The following is an 18569-nucleotide window of genomic DNA, read 5'->3' as shown; positions in this document are numbered from 1 at the left end:
GTCTTAAATTTTTCAATTTCTATATTGTAATTTTAATAATTTTTTATTTCTATTATTTATTAATCTTTTTTTTATGTTTTATAACATTATTAAAATTTTATAATTTTAATCTCTATAATTTTATCTTACTTTTTATTTTATAGATATAATTTGGATTATTCATTTTATAATTAAATTAATTTTTTTAAATTTTTTATGAGTTTACATTTTAAGAATGTATTGAAACCCCTCAATCTTTAATTCTACTGATCGTACTATATGTTATTTTTAAATTTGAACTCCTAAACTTTATTTGTTATGTATGACATTTTATTTTATATGAATGAACTTGTTTTGATTTTCATGATTATGATTGATTTAATATCTTTAAATAGGATAATTATTTAATATAATTTTGAATTTAAAAAAAAATAAATTTTCACAGAATTTCCCACGGATTTATCCGTGGGTAATTTTCCACCGACTAATCCGTGGGTAATTTCCCACGGATTTGTCCGTGGGTAATTTTCCACGGATTTGTCCGTGGGTAATTTCATACGGATTTGTCCGTGGATAAATACGTGGAAAATCCGTGGGAATTTTTGTGAAAAATTATCTTTTTTTTTAATTCAAATTTGTATTAAATAATTATCCTATTTAAAGATATTAAATCAATCATAATTATGTAAATCAAAACAAGTTCATTCATACAAAATAAAATGTCATACATAACAAATAAAGTTTAGGAGTTCAACTTTAAAAATAACATATAGTATGATCAGTAGAATTATAACATAATGTCTAATAATCAGAATATTCATGTTGTTGCTATCTAATAATCAAAGATTGAGGGGTTTCAATACATTCTTAGAATGTAAACTCATAAAAAATTTTAAAAAATTAATTTAATTATAAAATGAATAATCCAAATTATATTTATAAAATAAAAAGTAAGATAAAATTATAGAGATTAAAATTATAAAATTTTAATAATGTTATAATACATTAAAAAAGAAAAGAATTAATAAATAATAGAAATAAAAAAATTATTAAAATTAAAATATAGAAATTCAAAAATTTAAGACAAAAAGACAAAAATATACTTAAAAAATAATTGAAATTAAAATATAGAAATTCAAATATTTTAAGTGAAAAGACAAAAATATACTTAAAAAATTATTACAAATAAACTATTTAAAAATATAATCATATTATTACAAATAAAATTAGAATATATAAAATAAAAATCAGTTAAGGATATGATTATCTATTATTTTTTAGACAAAATCAGTTACAAGATGACATATATTTCCTTTTATCTATTACTATAGATAATCAAACAACTATATATTTAACTATTTTTCTTCCATTCATTTTCTTTGTCTTTATCTCTACTTTCTATATATAGATTCATTGAAGTTTTAAATACTCATATTTATACTCGTTACTTTGTATTTTACTGATTTACTTAAATATAAAATTCAGAAATCAATAAAATGTAAATTTAAGAAATTACTACAACTTAAAGAGATATTTTTAAATCAATCAATTATTAAGAAAAAAAATAATTATTTAGTGTAATTATTTTAACTTTAATGTTTTAAGTTTTAAATAAAGAAGATTTAATCTAGAAAAAATTTCATTAACCCCTACTTGAAGTTTTTCTCAATAACGTCATACGTATATCTATTCTCAAATTTTTAAGTGAGTATTAATTTTCTTATTTATTTATTTAAGTGGCACATACAACTACTTATATAAGATAATACTATTTATATACTATTAAGAGAAAATAATTTATTAATACAAATATCAATAATTAAATGAGATTTGATCTCTTATTTCATTATTTCAACTTTTTTGAAATTTATTTTAAATATCATGCACACTGTGATTTAAAAAATATATTAAATTTAAGTAATAATTTTAAAAATGAATTGAAAAAAAAATCTTTTTTTCAAAATTGAAAATCAATGAAAGTTTTCATGAAAATAACATAGTATTGGATGTAATTTAGAAATAAATGATAGATACATATATATGATTTGCAGAACATAATTTAACTTTTTTTTCTCCTTATTTAATTAATAACGTTATTTTCAAAGAGATGAGTGATTTTTAAAAATTAAAGAAAAGATATGTTATTCTTAAATTTGGACGTCATGTGTTGGTATTTTTCAAGATAAGTAAAAAAAAATACATTTACGCTAATTAGTTTATAATTTATAATAACCTAATTAAACATATAATTATATATAGGTAAGTCATACCTCACTCACTCTAATTTATATTTATCTTATTCATTAAATATATTTATATTTTGAAAACACCCATATAATAATGAAAATATTATATAGTGCATTGTTGTGTGTATCGATGGGATCAGGATTGCTTGCATTTGAAAAATAATTGGCTTATATTTTATTTAATAATTTCAGACGGATTTAAATCCGTGGAAAATTTCGTCAAAAATTTCAGGCAGATTTAAATCCGTGGGAAATTCCGTCAGAAATTTCAGACAGATTTAAATCCGTCGGAAATTCCGTCAGAAATTTCAGACGGATTTAAATCCGTCGAAAATTCTGTCGGAAATTCCATCAGTTAAAATTCTGTCAGAAATTTCCGACGGATCTAAATCCGTGGGAAATTTCCGACGGATTTTTGTCCGTGGGAAATTATCCGTCGGAAATTTAACTTTTTCTTGTAGTGATTTTCATAAAAGCAAGCTCTTTGGATTCAATATTAATATTGAAGTGTTAAACTTGATGGCTCAGTTTCTAAACTGTAGGGTTGGTTCTTTACCTTTTTGCTATTTGGGGTTACCTCTTATAGGGCAAATATCAAAACTTAGAAGCCCGTGATCTCTAAAGTGAAGAAGAGGTTATCAAAATGGAAGTCTTCAACTTTGTCCTTTGGTGGGTGTAGTGTCCTCTTGAAATTAGTCCTTAATTTCATTATGATCTACTATCTTTCTTTCTTCAAGGCTCCTCAAGGCATCATTTCTAAACTTGAATATCTTTTTAAACTCTTTCTTTGGGGAGGGGATGAAAATCATAGGAAAATTGCTTAGGTGGCTTGGCAGGAGGTGTGTAGGGGAAAGGAACATGGTGGGTTGGGAATTCTAGACCTTAGAGCATTTAACCTTGCTCTCCTAGGAAAGTGGAGATGGCGGCTGTTACTTGAAAAGGGTAGATTTTGGCATAGGGTTGTTGTGACACCCTTCTACCCCATAATAGATAAGTAACAACAATAAGAATAATTCAATAAATATAACATCAAGAAGGGTCCACATATTTTAATAAAAACTCATAGGTTCACAAGTCTTGAAATAAATAGAAATAATAATAATAATAATAATAAAGTTTTACTCTTAAAAGAAAATTATCAAGGTCTCTAAAGAAAAATGAAAGGGATCCAAAATTTACAAATATAAGGTGAATATAAAACTCCTAAAAATAAGTCTCCTCAAACGACAAATAACAATTCATAACTAAAGCATCCTAAATTCATGCCCCAATGTCACATCCTATCAGAGCAGAACCCTTTCCCTTTAGAACTCAACACTATGAGTGCCTTCATCTTCACCTGAAAGAAAATCACATAAAAAACAGGACGGTGAGAGATAGATAACATCATCTATGAACATAGAGCTACCCAATTCCCACCCCACTCCGTGCACCAAAATATTATCATTAACTATAAACAACAAATACATCTCATATAATTACCAAACATCATTTTTTTTCAATCATACAAGCTTTCATACACATGCTCACTATATGCTCATACACATCTCCTCTCCTAAGAGTCTCAACTTGGCACTCCGCACAATGGGCGTACCTCGTCAATTCCCTTAGTTGTTGCCAATGCGGGCATACCGTTCTCACACCCTCCCAGGGCCGGTATGTTGCACGGTTAAACACCCAGCGGCCCGTGCAAAGGCAATCCACCCACCGTTAAACCCTCTGTGGCCAGTGAGCTGCGCAGTTAAACACCCAACGGCCCACGCATGGAATGCCTCCCATCATGGTCCCCCCTGTCTCAACCCCTCTCTGGGCCCAGGGTCCAATGCAATATAGCCACGTCTGGCTTCTCAAGCACCACATGCAACTCATAAGTCTCATGCAACTCATGCATCCCACGTAACTCATAATTAATGCATCTCCATTATATAACATCATCACATGTCAATAACAATCCATGCAATATTATCCTCACATGCTAGGTACCTATCATTAAGTTATCAACATCATAGACCACAAATTTCACATAATTCTTCACACACATCACAATATCTATGACATTCAGTTAATAATTTAACCATAACTCGAGATATACATATCCTTTCTAAGTGATCTCAACTCCATTAGAATCCTAGCATCAATATCTACAACTTTCATGAAGAACACAAATCCTAATAAAGTCGTTTAGGTTACCATTCAGGGCTCACAAAAATTGATGTTGTGGTTCGCACACAGATTGGAAGGCTCAAATTTCAACTCACATAACTTGATCAAATATTAATATTTTTACACGATTCTTGTGTCTAAATGGTAGCCCCAGATGTCTAGTTTCTAACAAAACAAACGGCACTCGATTTGGATAACTACACAGAAAGATATCGCAAAATTACAAACGTATGTCGGGGTCCCGACGCCCGACCCCCAAAACTGGCGCTGAGCGCCCAAATCTCTGCCCAGACTCCCCTCTGTGAAATTAAACCTGCGTTTTACGAGTTTCAACAAGGTTTTTACCAATTTTCACTACTTCTACACCCCGTTGGTTCAGTTTAACTCCATTTATATTCTTCATACGTTCCAAATCAATCCATACACATCTCAAGCCTCAAAAATTGGTTTCCATTGGTTTTACAAAAAAAAATCTAAACTCTTCTTAACACATAAACTTCAAGTCATCAAATTTAAGGATAAATAATTAACAAGAAAGCCCCAATGGAATTCAAAGACAATTCAAGAAATAAGTTCTTCCAAATGAATTAAGAATTTAGAACATCGATTGCACAGATAATCGTTCAGAATTTTAAATAGAGTTCCTAGAGGGACTTAGGGATTGCCCTTACTACCCGAACACCCCTATATTCACATATGAAGAAACTCATCTCCCCCGTACCTGGATGAGCAGAAGATGAATGGTCTTGGTGTGATCTAAGATCGTTCCTGAGTACTCTTCCTTAGAGCTCTTTGTTTCTCCTCTTTTTTTTCCCTAACCGTTCAGAACGCAAATGAGACACATAGGGTTAACACCACCTGACTCCTTTCTTAAAATTAATCCATTGGACTGGGTCAACCCAACCCATTTTCCTTCTCTTCTAACCCACTTCTAATTTTCCTCAAAATAATTAAATAAAATAAATACATGTATATTATAAAATATTTTTTCTCTATAATAATAATATATTTCTGACCCTAAATATAATAATATAATTTCAATAACAAAATATCATATAAAATCAACCTTCTCTTAAAACATATAAATATTTATTTAAAAATGCTAATAAAAATACTTATTTAATACGTACAAAATAATTGTCCAAAATAATAATTATTTAAAACGTACAAAATAATATTCCTCTATAATTATTAAAATAATTATGACCAAATACCATCTAATAATAATAATAATAATAACCTTTTTGAAAATTGGGGTGTTACAGTTGTCACTTCTATTTATATATGGGGAGGGTTGTTTTCAGGGAGTTGGTGATAAAGTACAAAGTTCAAAGTGGTGACCATTGATTCTGCTCCATACGCATCATTTGATTGGTTCTCTTCTAGGTGTACCAAGGTGGTGGGGGATGGTCGAAATACCTTTTTTTGGAAGGATGGTTGGAGTGGACAGGGACTTCTTTGTAATCGATATAGTAGATTGTTCTCTATAGCTTCTGACAAGGATGTATCGGTCGCAAACATGGTGCTTTGGAGGGATGGAGGTTTTGAGTGGATTTGGTCTTGGCGTAGGAGTCTATTTCAATGGGAATTAGATTTATTATCACAATTAGCTACTGATTTAGGATCAACTGTCTTAAAAAATGACTTTTGTGATAGGTGGTGTTGGAAGGATTCTAACGATGGGATATATAATGTGAAATTAGCATACAAGGCGGTGATTAATGATGCTATCTACGCAGATTTTCCGCTTCATAAATTTCTCTAGTCCAGTTGTGTACCTTCTAAAGTATCAGGTTTTGTTTGGAAAGCCTTGCTGAATAGGATACCAAGTAAATGTAACTTAATTAAGCGAAAGGTTCTTAATATTTCTACTAGTGGATGTGCTTGGTGTGGTGAAGATTTGGAGAATACTTCTCACTTATTATTCAGATGTTATTATGTCTATTCTGTATGGTTATCTGTTTTTGCTTGGCTTGGTGTTTCAATAGTTTTACATAACTCTTGTCATGAAAATTTTGCTCACTTTATTGGATTTCCTAGATGCAGTGGTAGAGATAGGATGAGGTGGTCTGTGGTTTGGTTAGCCACAATTCGGTCTCTGTGGCTTGCTAGAAATGATGTCATTTTTAAAGACAAGGTGGTGGCAATTACGAATTTAGTGGAATTAATCAAACTACGTAGCTGGAAATAGATTAAAACCAAAGATAAGTCATTTGTAATGCCTTAACTTCTGGAATAATGATTCTTTCTGATTCTGTACACACCATGATGTTAGTTTTGTATCTAGTTTTCTGATTACTGAACTTGTTTGATTATTAGATGACATTTTATGGTCCTAGTTTTGTAATGGTGGTAGACATTACAATCTAGTGATTACCTTTTGTATGGACTACGTTGAATTTTGTTTAGATGACTTTGTATTTTGTAATGGGTTGGGGTACCCCTTGTACTCCCCTTAATTTATTTTGCTTATAAAAAAAATTAATATTAGATAATATTTAATAATTTAAAAAATATTTTTGAATATTCAATAATTAAAAACATGAAGAGATAAGAGATAAGATAAAAATATATTATAAGTGAAATAAGAAGAAAAAAATATGAGAAATTTTAAATTCTTACTTTTTTGGGAGAATTTGAAATTCTACTATTTCAAAGAATTTTTCAAATGCTTTAATTTCAAATTCTTTATAAATTTTCCATCCAAACAAGGTATTTCACCTCAAAGAATGTGAAATTCTTCAAATAAATGAATTACTCCATTTAAATTCCCCATCCAAACACATTATTAGCCTACATTGATCCAAGTGGTGCTTAAATTCTGAAAATATATCGAAAAATTGCTGTCATTTTTGTCACGCCTCAATGGGTTATCTTGAGATACTTCGTGTGGTTTCTATTACCTGTCTTGAGAATTAGATTGGGTTTTGTTTGCATGTATTGTAATAATTATCGATGGTGCAAAGAAATGGTAAAGTATAAATTCCTAGGACTGATTTTCTGGCATTCCATCCTTGAGCTATAATATTGTTTATTCTTAGAGGTGTGCCTAGAAACTTTATGGTTGAATTTTGGCAAATTCTATGAGTTATATTCTTTTTTTTTTTTTTATACATTAAGACATATTTTACTTTAAGAACTAATGACTAATCTTTTAAGATACTTGAGATTTATTTAAAAGATTGTTCTCTTCCAACAAATATTTTTTCATATATACTGACTAAAAATCAAACTTCTATTCACATACTTAAGAAATAACGTTATTTATCAATGATGCTACACTTAATTAGTTATTCATAATATATATTTTTATTTTTTTAACTTTTTGAACAATATAAATCTATTAATTAAGATTTAATAATAAAATATTTTTAACATTTTATTCAATGATAATTCCTTCATTCATTAAACCTTAAATATATAATTTATATCAATTAAATTTTTAAAAAATTATTTTGACAATAGTTCTAATTTCAAATATTTTTAATACTATTTTATAAACATTGCATGCATGTAAAAAAAAATCATTTTACTATAGTTTAATGTTTTAAATAAGACGTTAATATGTTTTATTAGTATTAATTTTAACATTTTTAATTTAGAAAACAAGTCAATACCAATAATACCAACTTAATGCTCACTAAAACTTAAATTATTTTAAATTAATATAATATTTTATTTTTCAATTTATTCTCTTTTTAAATTTTCATTTATTAAAATTGATGTAAAAAAATTAAATTGATTTCAAATTTTGATATTTGTTAAAATAAGTTAAGTATAAGAAAATAAATAAATTCAATATATACAAAGTATCATTTAATAATTTAAAATTAAAATAAAAAATTTAAATAACATATAAAAAAAATTGAAAGGACCTAAGGCACTCAGTTTTGGTCCGTGAGTGATTCTTTTCTCATCATTAATGAATGGTTAAATCTCTTCAAATCATGTTTACTTTTCTAAATTTGTGCAGTGAAATACATTCTTTCTTTATATATTTACATCAAGCTATGATCATCTGATGGTAACTATGTGTTCATGAGATTTCTTTTGTATGTGAATTTTCTAGCTAGCATGTTCCATTTTGTCATGCCATGCAGTTTAATCAAAATAGAACTCTGTTCATACCCATTTCAAAACTTATCATAGTCTCTTTTGTTTTTGGGTCTTGAGAATTTTCACAAAACACCACCCATTCTGTGCGTGAATCTGCAAAATCCATATTGTGTGACTTTGATGGCTGTTGTAATACCCATTTTTTTTTATTATTAATTATCAATGGCATTTTCGTAAATTTTATAAAGGTATAGGGGTATTCTTGTAATTTTATTACTGATGGAATTTTCACAATTTTAAAAAAATTTAAGGGGTGTTTTGGAAACTTGGAACGGGCCGTTCCATTCTTAAAAATTATACTAAATTTTTTTAGTGAGAACGGGCCCAGAACGGGCCGTTCCAAAAGGAGAACAGGCCGTTCTGGTTTTGGAACGAGCCGTTCTGGAGGGAGAACGGGCCGTTCTGGATGAGTCTCGGAACGAGACGTTCTGATTTTAGAACGGGTCGTTCTGCTTTTTGGGAACGGGCCGTTCCGATTTTGGAACGGGCCGTTCCAGTTTAAAAATTTGCGTACATTTGAAAGATTCGGAACGGGCCGTTCCGAATTCAATACGGGCCGTTCCAGGTGACTCTGGTTGCCTATAAATAGGGGCCAGGGGGGTGAAAAAAAAATATACTGAGGGAAGTGAAAATCTTAGAGAGAGAGAAAGAGAAGAGAGAGAGAGAGAGAGAAAGAGAAGGGAGAGAGAGAGAGAAAGAAAAGAAAAGAGGAGAGAGAAAGAGGAATCCAGTAGAGGAGATTCTGCCCGAGTTTCGGTCCTTGCTTAAGGAGAGAGGTGGAGGTTCTGCCCGAGTTTCGGTTCTTGTTTAAGCAAGAAAGAGGAGAAGGTTCTGCCCGAGTTTCAGTTCAAGTTTATCCAAGTAAGGGTAGTGCTTATAAAATTAATCTAGTATATATGAGCATGATAGGAATAGTATAATTTTAATATGCTATTTTATGTGGAGATTTTCATTTCATATAGTATAATTTGGATCAATTGATGGTTGTTTTGGATATTTAATTATTTATATTATTATTATATTGACAAATTGGCATGGTTATGGTTATGTTTAATTATGGAATATGCTATGTGTATGTGGTTTGGAAAAGTAAATAGGACTTAAAGGAGTAAGGTTATGGTATGGATTAGATCTCTTGGTGAGATCAGGATATAATCTTTGGAAAAATATGGAATTTGGGAATCCCATGGTGAGGATTTCAATGTGAAACTTTTCCAAAGGTTATATAATAAACCACTTCAGATGTTAGGTGGATTCTGAAGTACTCCTCTAAGTATTCTATTTGCTACCGGTATGGGTCTAGGCCGAGTCATACCGATGGATGAGGTGGCCCCACCAGGGTTACGTGACGACGTAATCCAACTGTATATTTTTCATGAGAGGTTAGGCGTGGGACATGGGTTGCTGACATGTTTCACCGTATCAACACTTGGTTTGGATGGTGTTGAGGCCAACATTTGGTTTGGATGTGTTGGTTACATCATGGATTATACAGTGGTGTGACTTTGTTTTGGATATGGAATATGTATACATATGGTATGGATTGTATACATTGGTTATGGATTATTTTATTATCATAAAATATGTATATATTGGCATGGACGTGTATACATTATATTTTGGGTTGGTCTATATTTAGCTTGAAAATGACTTGTTGGTCTGGATAAATACTGTGGATAAATATTTGTTTAATGATATTTTATTATGATGTACTATGATTGGTTTTATATGTGCTAACCCTTATATTTCCATGATGTGGACTGTGATGATCTCACTATGTGGGGGAGCAGATCAGGTATGAGGCTTTGGGGTAACAAGGAGTCTTTTGGATAGCTGCTTTGAGAAGTGGCTAGGTTTAGAGCTTGACCAGCACCTAGGGTGTCTTATTTTGATGTTTTCATGACATTGTAATTATATTATCTTTTTGGATTACTGTATAACTTTACTAAGGATGCTGACTCTGCTATAGAAGATTATATTATATATTTTGGAAACAATTTATATGTTATTGTATAATTAGACTCTAGCGTAGCTGGCTTTTGCTCTATTTTCTTTATTTTATATTATTTTATTTTGGTTGGTTATTGATGTGACGGCCTAGGGTGGGTCGTTACAATTTTGGTATCAGAGCTGGTCGAGTCTCTTTAGGGTTTGTGGGAAATGGTCTTATTATGTTTCTGTTGAGTGGAAATAGATTTTTTTGAAAGGAATTTCTTATGTGTTTTAGTGTAAACTCATGGGTTCCTTGATCTTTTATCTTTATTAGGATGGTTGGTAGGGGAAACCATTCTCATCCTTCTTCAGGTGTAGATGAGCGGCAGATTGCTCAGGCTATGGAGCTAATTGCTGCTGCTATTGGACAACAGAATACTTTGTTGACTCAGATGGAGACCAACCGGGCTGCAGCTGAAGCAGCTAGGACTGAAGTACCTGATGAGTATAGAGGCTTGTCAGAGTTCAGAAAAGGGAATCCTCCTCAATTTACAGGTGTTAATGGACCTGAAGTTGCTGATCAATGGATTGAGGAGATGGAGAAAATCTTTATGGTGATGCATTGCCCCGAGGAGAGGAAGCTAGTTTATGCTGTGTATATGTTGGTGGGTGAGGCTAGTTTCTGGTGGAAAGGTGCTCAAGCTATGATGGAAGCTAGAGGGGAGGTGATAAATTGGGAAAATTTCAAAAAGGTATTCCTAGAGAAATATTTTCCAGATAGCGCCAGATATGCTAAGGAAGCTGAATTTTTGAGATTGCAACAAGGAAATATGTCAGTACAAGAGTATATGGTCAAGTTTGAACACTTGGCTAGGTATTATTCTCAAGCTATCACTGAAGCCTGGAGATGTAGGAAGTTTAGTGAGGGTCTAAGATTTGAGCTGAAAAAGACTATTGTCCCTATGGAAATTATGGAGTTCCCAGTTCTAGTTGAAAAGGCAAAAACAGTTGAGAGATTTGAAGGAGGAAATAGAGTGGCAAAGGGTCTAGAGGGATCATCTGGATTTGGGAGGGGGAAACATCCTCAAAAGAGACCATCTCAGTTTCAAATTGGAAATGCTAATAAGAAACCGATGGGGACTACTACCACAAGAGATGTTCAGAGTATTAGATGTTATATCTGTGGAGGCCCACATATGATGAAGGACTGTCCTACAAAGAACTATACGTGTTTTAAATGTGGCAAGGTGGGTCACATGGCTAAAGATTGCAATGTCAAAAATATTCCAGCTAGAGAGAACCAGAAAGTGGATCGACCTACTGCAGCAGGTCGTGTCTTTGCTTTAACAGGTGCTGAAGCTGAAACGACATCTGAGCTGGTAAAAGGAAAGGGCAAAGCTGATGGTAATGATATTTCTATTTTATTTGATTCTGGTGCTTCACATTCTTTTATTTCTTATAAATGCGTGGCAAGGTTAAATTTAGTTGTGAGTTCCTTGTGTGTGGATCTAGTTGTTTCTACCCCAGCTTCAGGGTCTATTTTCACTTCTGAGGTTTATTTGAGATGTCCAGTGGAGGTGGAAGGGCGTTGTTATAAAGTGAATTTGTTTTGTTTACCTCTATCCGATTTGGATGTGATTTTAGGGATGGATTGGCTTTCTGCCAATAGGATTTTGATAGATTGTTCAGAGAAGAAATTAATCTTTCCTACTGATGAACAGGAGAGATTTATTTCTAATAGACAGGTGGATGGGTTGTTGAAGGATGGAGCTCTTGGGTTTATGATCTTATCTTTTATTAGTGTAGAGAATGAAAAGTTGTTGAATAGTATTGATATTGTTAGAGAATTTCCAGAGGTTTTTCCGGATGATGTTCCGGGATTACCACCAAAGCGAGAGTTAGAGTTTAGTATTGATCTTATACCAGGGGCGGGACCAGTGTCCATTTCTCCTTATAGAATGGCACCAGCGGAGTTATCTGAATTGAAGAAGCAGGTTGAAGAACTTTTGGAGAAGCAGATGATCAGACCTAGTGTATCTCCGTGGGGAGCACCAGTGTTATTGGTAAAGAAGAAGGATGGTGGTGTGAGGTTATGTGTGGATTACAGGAAGTTAAATAAATTGACAATCAAGAATAAATATCCATTGCCAAGAATAGATGATTTGATGGATCAGTTAAGGGGAGCTACTATTTTCTCCAAGATTGATTTGAGATCTGGATATCACCAGATTCGGGTAAAGGAAGAGGACATACCAAAGACTGCTTTTAGGACTCGGTATGGCCATTATGAGTATGTTGTCATGCCTTTTGGAGTGACGAATGCTCCAGCTATTTTCATGGATTATATGAACAGGATTTTCAGACCCTTTCTGGATAAGTTTGTGGTGGTGTTTATTGATGATATTCTGGTTTATTCTAGATCTATGGAGGAACATAGAGAACATCTGAGGATAGTTTTGCAGGTATTGAAGGAGAAACAGTTATTTGCAAAATTGTCAAAATGTGAGTTTTGGTTATCTGAAGTTAAGTTCTTGGGTCATGTGATTTCTGCACAAGGAATTGCAGTTGATCCTACTAAGGTGGAAGCGATTTTGAGGTGGGAGCGTCCAAAATCAGTTACTGAAATTAGAGGTTTTGTGGGATTGGCTGGCTATTATAGAAGATTCATAGAAGGATTTTCTAAAATAGTTATGCCTTTGACACAGCTGACCAGGAAGGATCATCCTTTTATATGGACGGAGGAGTGTGAAAGGATTTTTCAAGAGTTAAAGGAAAAGTTGACTTCGTCTCCAGTGTTGATTCTGCCAGATCCTAATAAATCTTTTGAGGTTTATTGTGATGCATCTCATCAAGGTTTAGGATGTGTTCTTATGCAAGATAGACAGGTTGTGGCTTATGCATCTAGGCAGTTAAAGACTCATGAATGAAATTATCCTACGCATGATCTAGAGTTGGCTGCGGTGGTTTTTGCTTTGAAGATTTGGAGACATTATCTCTATGGAGCAAAGTTTGATGTGTTTAGTGATCATAAGAGTTTGAAATATTTGTTTGATCAGAAAGAGTTAAATATGAGGCAAAGGAGGTGGATTGAGTTTTTGAAAGATTATGACTTTCAGTTAATGTACCATCCAGGTAAAGCAAATGTGGTGGCAGATGCTTTGAGTAGAAAATCTCTTCATATGTCTTACATGATGGTTAAAGAGATGGAGTTAGTAGAGAAATTCAGGGATATGAATCTTAATGTTGTGATTGCCCCAGATTTTATTAGTTGTGGTATGACTACCATTACTAGTGATTTCTTGGAGATGGTGAAACAAAAACAAGTTCAGGATACGAGATTGAATAAGGTTAGAGAGTTGTTGGGTTCTGAGAAGTTGAAGGATTTGAACAAGATATGGATGGAATCTTGAGGTACAAGGGTAGAATTTGTATTCCACAAGATGAGGAGTTGAAGAAGTTGATATTTGAGGAAGGTCATAAAAGTAAGTTGAGTGTACATCCGGGTATGGCAAAAATGTATCAAGATTTGAAGAAAATGTTCTGGTGGAATGGTATGAAGAGGGAGATAGCTGAGTATGTTGCATCTTGCATTGTGTGTCAAAAAGCTAAAGTAGAACATCAAAAACCAGGAGGTTTGTTACAAATGATGGAAGTGCCAGAATGGAAATGGAATAGTATAACCATGGATTTTGTTGTTGGATTACCAAGGTCTACTAAGAATTGTGATTCTATTTGGGTGATCGTGGATAGATTAACTAAGTGTGCTCATTTCCTTCCAATGAATATAAAGTGGTCCTTGGAAAAGTTAACTCAATTGTATATTAAGGAGATTGTTAGATTACATGGTGTACCCTCCAGTATCATCTCTGATAGGGATCCTTGTTTTACATCCCGATTTTGGCAAAGTTTGCATCAAGCGTTAGGGACTAAGTTGAGGCTCAGTTCTGCTTATCACCAACAAACTGATGGGCAGTCTGAGAGGACTATCCAATCTTTGGAGGACTTGTTGAGGGCTTGTATTTTGGATCATTTAGGGAATAGGGAAGAGATGTTGCCTTTGGTCGAGTTCACTTATAATAACAGTTTTCATGCAAGTATAGGAATGGCACCATTTGAGGCTCTGTATGGGAGGAAATGTCGAACACCTTTGTGTTGGTTTAAAGAGGGAGAATCAGTGATGGTGGGGCTAGAGATCATCTTACAGACTACTGAAAAGGTGAAACAAATTCAGGAAAGAATGAAAGCTGCTCAGAGTCGGCAAAAGTCTTATGCAGACAAAAGGAGGAAACCTTTGGAGTTTTCAGAAGGAGAACATGTGTTTTTGAAAGTAACTCCTACCACAGGTGTGGGAAGAGCTATCAAAGCTAAGAAGTTGAATCCTAAGTTTATTGGGCCGTATCAAATTCTCAAGAGGATTGGACCAGTGGCATATCAGATTGCATTACCTCCATTCCTTTCTAATCTGCATGATGTGTTCCATGTTTCACAACTGAGGAAATATATTCACGATCCAAGTCATGTATTGGAATCAGAGGCAGTACAAGTTAAGGAGAATTTAACTTTTGAGAAACAGCCAGTTTCAGTGGCAGATAAGAAAGTTAAACAGTTGCGAGGTAAATCTATCAATTTGGTGAAAGTTATTTGGGATGAGATTACTAATGAAGCTACTTGGGAGTTGGAGGAAAGGATGAAGGATCAATACCCATATCTCTTTTAGAGTAAGTGAATTTTCGAGGACGAAAATTTTTGTTGTTGGAGAGAATTGTAATACCCATTTTTTTTATTATTAATTATCAATGGCATTTTCGTAAATTTTATAAAGGTATAGGGGTATTCTTGTAATTTTATTACTGATGGCATTTTCGCAATTTTAAAAAAATTTAAGGGGTGTTTTGGAAACTTGGAACGGGCCGTTCCAAAAGCAAAACGGGCCGTTCCAAGCTTAAAAATTATACTAAATTTTTTTAGTGAGAACGGGCCCAGAACGGGCCGTTCCAAAAGGAGAACAGGCCGTTCTGGTTTTGGAACGAGCCGTTCTGGAGGGAGAACGGGCCGTTCCGGAGGGAGAACGGGCCGTTCTGGATGAGTCTCGGAACGGGACGTTCTGATTTTAGAACGGGTCGTTCTGCTTTTTGGGAACGGGCCGTTCCGATTTTGGAACGGGCCGTTCCAGTTTAAAAATTTGCGTACATTCGAAAGATTCGGAACGGGCCGTTCCGAATTCAATACGGGTCGTTCCGGGTGACTCTGGTTGCCTATAAATAGGGGCCAGGGGGGTGAAAAAAAAATATACTGAGGGAAGTGAAAATCTTAGAGAGAGAGAAAGAGAAGAGAGAGAGAGAGAAAGAGAAGGGAGAGAGAGAGAGAGAAAAAGAAAAGAAAAGAGGAGAGAGAAAGAGGAATCCAGTAGAGGAGATTCTGCCCGAGTTTCGGTCCTTGCTTAAGGAGAGAGGTGGAGGTTCTGCCCGAGTTTCGGTTCTTGTTTAAGCAAGAAAGAGGAGAAGGTTCTGCCCGAGTTTCAGTTCAGGTTTATCCAAGTAAGGGTAGTGCTTATAAAATTAATCTAGTATATATGAGCATGATAGGAATAGTATAATTTTAATATGCTATTTTATGTGGAGATTTTCATTTCATATAGTATAATTTGGATCAATTGATGGTTGTTTTGGATATTTAATTATTTATATTATTATTATATTGACAAATTGGCATGGTTATGGTTATGTTTAATTATGGAATATGCTATGTGTATGTGGTTTGGAAAAGTAAATAGGACTTAAAGGAGTAAGGTTATGGTATGGATTAGATCTCTTGGTGAGATCAGGATATAATCTTTGGAAAAATATGGAATTTGGGAATCCCATGGTGAGGATTTCAATGTGAAACTTTTCCAAAGGTTATATAATAAACCACTTCAGATGTTAGGTGGATTCTGAAGTACTCCTCTAAGTATTCTATTTGCTACCGGTATGGGTCTAGGCCAAGTCATACCGATGGATGAGGTGGCCCCACCAGGGTTACGTGACGACGTAATCCAACTGTATATTTTTCATGAGAGGTTAGGCGTGGGACATGAGTTGCTGACATGTTTCACCGTATCAACACTTGGTTTGGATGGTGTTGAGGCCAACATTTGGTTTGGATGTGTTGGTTACATCATGGATTATACAGTGGTGTGACTTTGTTTTGGATATGGAATATGTATACATATGGTATGGATTGTATACATTGGTTATGGATTATTTTATTATCATAAAATATGTATATATTGGCATGGACGTGTATACATTATATTTTGGGTTGGTCTATATTTAGCTTGAAAATGACTTGTTGGTCTAGATAAATACTGTGGATAAATATTTGTTTAATGATATTTTATTATGATGTACTATGATTGGTTTTATATGTGCTAACCCTTATATTTCCATGATGTGGACTGTGATGATCTCACTATGTGGGGGAGCAGATCAGGTATGAGGCTTTGGGATAACAAGGAGTCTTTTGGATAGCTGCTTTGAGAAGTGGCTAGGTTTAGAGCTTGATCAGCACCTAGGGTGTCTTATTTTGATGTTTTCATGACATTGTAATTATATTATCTTTTTGGATTACTGTATAACTTTACTAAGGATGATGACTCTGCTATAGAAGATTATATTATATATTTTGGAAACAATTTATATGTTATTGTATAATTACACTCTAGCGTAGCTGGCTTTTGCTCTATTTTCTTTATTTTATATTATTTTATTTTGGTTGGTTATTGATGTGACGGCCTAGGGTGGGTCGTTACAGCTGTCACACATTTAGTTTCAGGACCTTTCCCCTTTATGTATGATGGTATTATTGCAGTCATAGGGGAATCATGTTGCCTCATTAATGCTCGACTCAGCTGAAATCATAGCCTGCATCTTGTACAAATACATAATGTGTATTTAGGAAAACTTAATCAGAAATATTTTAAGAAAAATAGAAAAAAAATCAATAAATTAAAATTAACTTATACAAATAAGTTTATCATTATTTTTTTTTCCTAAAATTATATATGGAGAAGTTTAGCAAACATGTATATATAATGTTGTGATGGTTACATAATCTAGTGGTAGAATTGTTTTCTTGGGAGGGCATCTCCCATATTTATTGGTTTGTAGAATTTGTATCAACTTGATGAGAAATATGGTTGCATATGAGTGTGTTACTACATAAGTTTGATAAATTTAATTGCATGGAAATGAGAAAATAACTTTCTATTGTGTTGGCAACTGTGATTATTATATGGAATGGAACAACAATTTGATGACTAAGAGTATATATATGCATATAATGGTGGTTGAATTATTCTTTGTACCAGTATCTAAACTTCACTGTCTTCAGGGGTTCAAATCATTCTTAGTAAAATGAGAAACATCATGATAAAGGACTCTGAGTAATAGCCTTGTGTGAGCTAATTCATTGCAGATTGAGAAGATACAATACTCTGCATATATATAGCAACTGAAAACAAGAAAGAGAAAAAACAGAATGCAGAATCAAAAATAACAGAAATGCAATACAGGAAGGAATAATCAGAATGAGGACAGCTAGCAGGGACAGCTGGCAGGTTTGTTGCAAGGCTAAGGTGACTCAGCCAATTGTGAAGATGGTTGTAATACCCCCTGCAAGCTGAAGGGCTAAAAATGTTGAGCACACCAAGCTTGGACAAGAATGATTGGAAAAGTCTAGGCAGCAAAGCTTTGGTAAAAAAATCTGCAAGTTGATCTTTAGAGGGCAAAGGAAGAAGATGCATAAGTCCACATTGAAGTTTTTCACGAACTATGTGACAATCAAGCTCCAAATGTTTGGTCCGTTCATGAAAAACTGGGTTTTGTGCAATGTGTAATGCACTCTGATTATCACAAAATAAAACATGAGACTTGGACAAAGGAGTGTGCAGATCCTGCAAAAGAAAATGAAGCCATTGGAGTTCACAAGTTGCTACTGCCAGGGCTCTATACTCAGCTTCTACAGAAGAGCGAGCCACAGTGGTTTGCTTTTTAGAACGCCAACTGACTAAGGCGTCTCCTATAAAGAAACAGTAACCTGAGATGGATCTGCGAGTATCCAGACACCCACCCCAATCTGCATCAGAGAACCCCT

General features: G+C 33.5%; 1 protein-coding gene across 1 annotated transcript; it reads left to right on the top strand.

Annotated features, from left to right (window-relative positions):
* The first annotated feature begins 8973 nt into the window (after window positions 1–8973).
* On the top strand, window positions 8974–17233 carry LOC145949499 (uncharacterized). The gene is made up of 3 exons (XM_083059475.1): window positions 8974–9365; window positions 10771–11840; window positions 16903–17233. The coding sequence occupies exons 2-3, from the start codon at window positions 10772–10774 to the stop codon at window positions 16911–16913; spliced, it is 1080 nt and encodes a 359-aa protein (XP_082915601.1). The 5' UTR covers window positions 8974–9365; window position 10771; the 3' UTR covers window positions 16914–17233.
* Window positions 17234–18569: the final 1336 nt, after the last annotated feature.

Source organism: Cajanus cajan, chromosome 1, assembly GCF_000230855.2.
Source record: "Cajanus cajan strain Asha chromosome 1, NIPB_CcT2T_4, whole genome shotgun sequence".
Taxonomy (NCBI): Eukaryota; Viridiplantae; Streptophyta; class Magnoliopsida; order Fabales; family Fabaceae; genus Cajanus; species Cajanus cajan.
This window is presented reverse-complemented; position numbering and strand designations above follow the sequence as displayed.